This window comes from Tribolium castaneum, chromosome 8 (assembly GCF_031307605.1).
Source record: "Tribolium castaneum strain GA2 chromosome 8, icTriCast1.1, whole genome shotgun sequence".
NCBI classification, from domain to species: domain Eukaryota; kingdom Metazoa; phylum Arthropoda; class Insecta; order Coleoptera; family Tenebrionidae; genus Tribolium; species Tribolium castaneum.
The window spans coordinates 1,369,309-1,373,505 of NC_087401.1; the positions used below are offsets into that span (position 1 = coordinate 1,369,309).

The following is a 4,197-nucleotide window of genomic DNA, read 5'->3' on the forward strand; positions in this document are numbered from 1 at the left end:
ACAAAACTTTTTCTGAATCTCCAAGTATTAACAATATACCATAATATTCAGAACAAAACCATGTAACAATTTATTAAAATTGGCAATTATTTATTTTCTGTTTACTCGTTGTTACTAGTAACTATAGCTAGTTACAAAAATCACTGGACATTTGATTTCAAAAAAAAAAAAATAATATTAATAATAAAAAATAAACAAAATGGGAGAACAAGCGTTTTTTTCAGTTATGTCGCTTTAAAGCGACAAAGTGACAGTTTTGGAGAAACGTCAACCTTACGTTGCTAATATAGACATTATAATATGTAATAATTATAAATGACAGCACAACAACTTATACTTATTTTAAGAAATCCGCGTCTTAATTATGCACCCAAATATAATACTAAATATTAAACTAAAAAGGATGTACAAACGAGAGAATGTTATAAATATTTTTTAAATTTCTAATTTAAGAGTTCGTCGCTGCTCCTTTCAGATTCCATCAAATGGATAACTTCGGGGGAAAACCCGGAGCGCCGTCTTCTTTTTTTTCTAAGGCAACACGGCATGGCATGGCTGCCCAGGGTGCGTTCAGGAATGAAGAACCAATGGTTCCGATTCCTCAGGTGAAATTGAATTCGTATCAGAATATGTAGTATTGTTTGTAATGTAATAACTAAAAAAAATGAAATTAAGACATATAGAAGAAACACTAAAGAGAGTTAAGAATTTGATTAATCCGAGATGTTACTTTCCTGCTATTTCTTGATTTCTTTTGCGTCGCACTTTTACCGATGTAATTTGTTTTTGCTGTTTCATTTTAAATTTAATTTAAAAAGAGCTTCGATTGATAAAAAAAAATCTAGATTTGAGTGGTCGGTCATTAGATTTATTTTTTACTTAATGAAACAAATTTTATTTACTTTTAAATGTTAATTGTGGTTCTGAAAAGAACCGATTTCATTTTTTTCTTCTTTTTAAACGATGAAAGAAAAAACTTCTCTATTTTGAACTTGTGTATTTGGTGACGGCTTTGGTACCTTCAGAGACTGCGTGCTTTGCCAATTCACCAGGCAACAAGAGACGAACCGCTGTTTGAATTTCCCGGCTCGTAATCGTCGAACGCTTGTTGTAATGCGCAAGACGAGAAGCTTCAGCGGCGATCCGTTCAAAGATATCATTAACGAAACTGTTCATGATGCTCATCGCCTTGCTCGAAATACCGGTATCGGGGTGTACTTGCTTCAATACCTTATAAATATAGATTGCATAGCTTTCCTTCCTCCTGCGCTTCTTTTTCTTGTCGCTCTTCGAAATATTCTTTTGAGCTTTTCCAGCCTTTTTCGCTGCTTTACCGCTTGTCTTTGGTGGCATATTTTTTAATATTTCTAATCTTAATAAAGAAAAAAAAAACACGACACAAACGAACTGTAATACGCACAACGAACACAAAATATACCTGTCAACTTGAAAGTTCAAGCTAAAATCATGGTGCACTACTTGTTAAAAATGTTTTATATACGAATTTACTCCGAATCAAGACCCCACCTTTTAGTATAATCATCCAGTCAGAAATACGACTTCTCTATAAGTAACCGTATAAATACGAAGCCAGAAACGCAACTTTAGTCATTCGCAGTCGCAGTTGTAGCATACAAGTTATACGCGCAGCATATTCTTATAGTTTATTTTGACTTTTCCATAAACTACGAAAACCACCATCATATCAACATGTCTGGACGTGGAAAAGGAGGAAAGGTAAAAGGAAAAGCCAAGTCTCGTTCGAGCAGGGCCGGTCTTCAGTTTCCTGTTGGAAGAATACATCGTTTACTTCGTAAAGGTAATTACGCCGAACGAGTCGGTGCCGGTGCTCCAGTTTATTTGGCGGCTGTGATGGAATATCTTGCCGCTGAAGTTCTTGAATTGGCTGGAAATGCTGCTCGTGACAACAAAAAAACTCGTATTATTCCACGTCATCTTCAATTGGCCATCAGAAATGACGAAGAATTAAACAAGCTCCTTTCCGGTGTGACAATCGCTCAAGGTGGTGTTTTACCCAACATCCAGGCGGTCCTTTTGCCGAAAAAAACCGAAAAGAAACCATAAACAGCTAACTGTTGTCTCTCTAGTTGCTGTGAGAAGCAGCAAGCTACAAAAAAATAATAATATCGGCCCTTCTCAGGGCCATCATTTTTTTAACAAATAAAAAAAAGAATCACAAACTTTTTTTAAAGAGTAAATAAACATACCTACTTAAAGTTACATAAAACTTGGCAAAAATTTATTGCACGATTTAAAAAAAAAAGAGCACTCAAGATGTTTTATTTTCTTAATAGTTTAAAAGCAGGTAAATTTTTATTGCCTCTCCTAGACGGCGAGCTACACGCCGCGCCGGTGGGGGGCTAGCTAATCCATGTATATCGGTTAGGCTTTGATGTTTTCTTTCTTTAGTGGTAATTATTATTTATCTCTGAAAAGTCAAAATTCATCCCTTTAAGGAAAAGCATACGATTGATTAAACAACAAAGTCATAAAAACCACACAACTTTATTTGTTACATTTCCTAGAAATATAAAAACAGTTTGGAAATCAAACATTTATTATACTGGTGGTTTAACTGAGAGCCTTGTGATACGTACTTTTTTCATTTGTTTAGAAATATTTTTGTGGTTCTGAAAAGAACCGTTTTTTTTCGTCGAAAATTAAAATGCGATGAATAGTAGAGAGTAGATTGATGTAACTAACGATGAGGAAGAAACATAAAAACCAAACAATGCTGGTATACCGGTATTGTCGTCGCCTCGTAGTCTCATAGATAAAACATAGGTTATAAAAAAAACTTAACCGCCAAAACCGTAAAGTGTACGCCCTTGACGCTTCAAAGCGTAAACGACATCCATGGCGGTGACGGTTTTACGTTTTGCGTGTTCGGTGTAGGTGACGGCATCACGAATGACGTTTTCGAGGAATACCTTCAGGACACCTCTGGTTTCTTCGTAAATGAGACCGGAGATACGTTTCACTCCTCCACGACGTGCCAATCTTCTGATCGCGGGCTTCGTGATGCCCTGGATGTTATCACGTAAAACTTTACGATGACGTTTTGCTCCACCTTTTCCCAATCCCTTTCCACCTTTGCCACGACCGGTCATTTTGAATGATTATTGATTCAAATTAAGCTTTGTTTCACAAAAGAAAACGACACAGATTTGACTGCTTCGTCGAAAACAACTACCTGCTCGCCAGATTAGTCAACTCATTTTATAGTTTAGTTTCGCTCCGCCTCTTAAGTTACTTTTTTGACCAATCAGATAACGCATAGTGTCACCCTAGTTAATAAAATACGGCGAAAAATTTTGTTGCAGGGTCATATGAACCGTCGCCGTTGTTAGTGACGTACGTAGGTGTTTATGTGTGTGTATGTGTAGTTGAGGGATAAAGAAGTAGTCAAAAAAATGGCCCGTACCAAACAAACTGCTCGTAAATCGACCGGTGGAAAAGCTCCACGAAAACAGCTTGCCACTAAGGCAGCAAGAAAAAGCGCACCCGCCACTGGAGGAGTGAAAAAACCTCATCGCTACAGGCCCGGTACAGTGGCACTGCGTGAAATTCGTCGTTATCAGAAAAGCACCGAACTGTTGATTCGTAAATTGCCCTTCCAACGCTTGGTCAGGGAAATAGCCCAGGATTTCAAGACCGATCTTCGTTTCCAAAGTTCTGCCGTTATGGCACTCCAAGAAGCGAGTGAAGCGTATCTTGTCGGACTTTTTGAAGATACAAATTTATGTGCCATCCATGCAAAACGCGTCACCATCATGCCTAAAGACATCCAACTGGCAAGACGTATTCGAGGAGAACGAGCTTAAAATGAAAAAATAAACAAAAAAAAAAACGGTTCTTTTCAGAACCACAAAATTGTTTACAAATGAAAATGTTTCGCAATATTGACAGTAATTAAAGTAATAGTACGCGGATCATAATGAATTTTAAACTCTGTCAAACAATAAAAACAATGATGCTTTTATTTATGATTGTTCGCTCTGGTTAAGGGTAGGTAAACAAATCGTTTTAATTGATCGGTACTTCAAGAACGGCGGCGGCATCAAAAGAATTTAATTTATTTAAGTAGGTACCATAAAAATGAGTAAAGTTAAATATCGAATAAAGTCATAAAAGTGGTTAGGTAGGTGAGGAGGGATAATGCGTTTTTAGCGCCGA

At 36.9% G+C, this 4,197-nt stretch overlaps 1 protein-coding gene across 1 annotated transcript; it reads right to left on the reverse strand.

Moving 5' to 3' along the window:
* Nucleotides 1–2,640: 2,640 nt before the first annotated feature.
* LOC135266904 (histone H4) lies at nt 2,641–3,210 on the reverse strand. Its single transcript, XM_064358351.1, has one exon. It carries the CDS (start codon nt 3,129–3,131, stop codon nt 2,820–2,822), a length of 312 nt encoding a protein of 103 aa, XP_064214421.1. The 5' UTR covers nt 3,132–3,210; the 3' UTR covers nt 2,641–2,819.
* Between the last annotated feature and the right edge of the window lie 987 nt (nt 3,211–4,197).

What these genes read in the sequence shown, in the direction of transcription:
- LOC135266904 (XM_064358351.1), bottom strand. Translation starts at nt 3,131, where the DNA reads ATGACCGGTCGTGGCAAAGGTGGAAAGGGATTGGGAAAAGGTGGAGCA.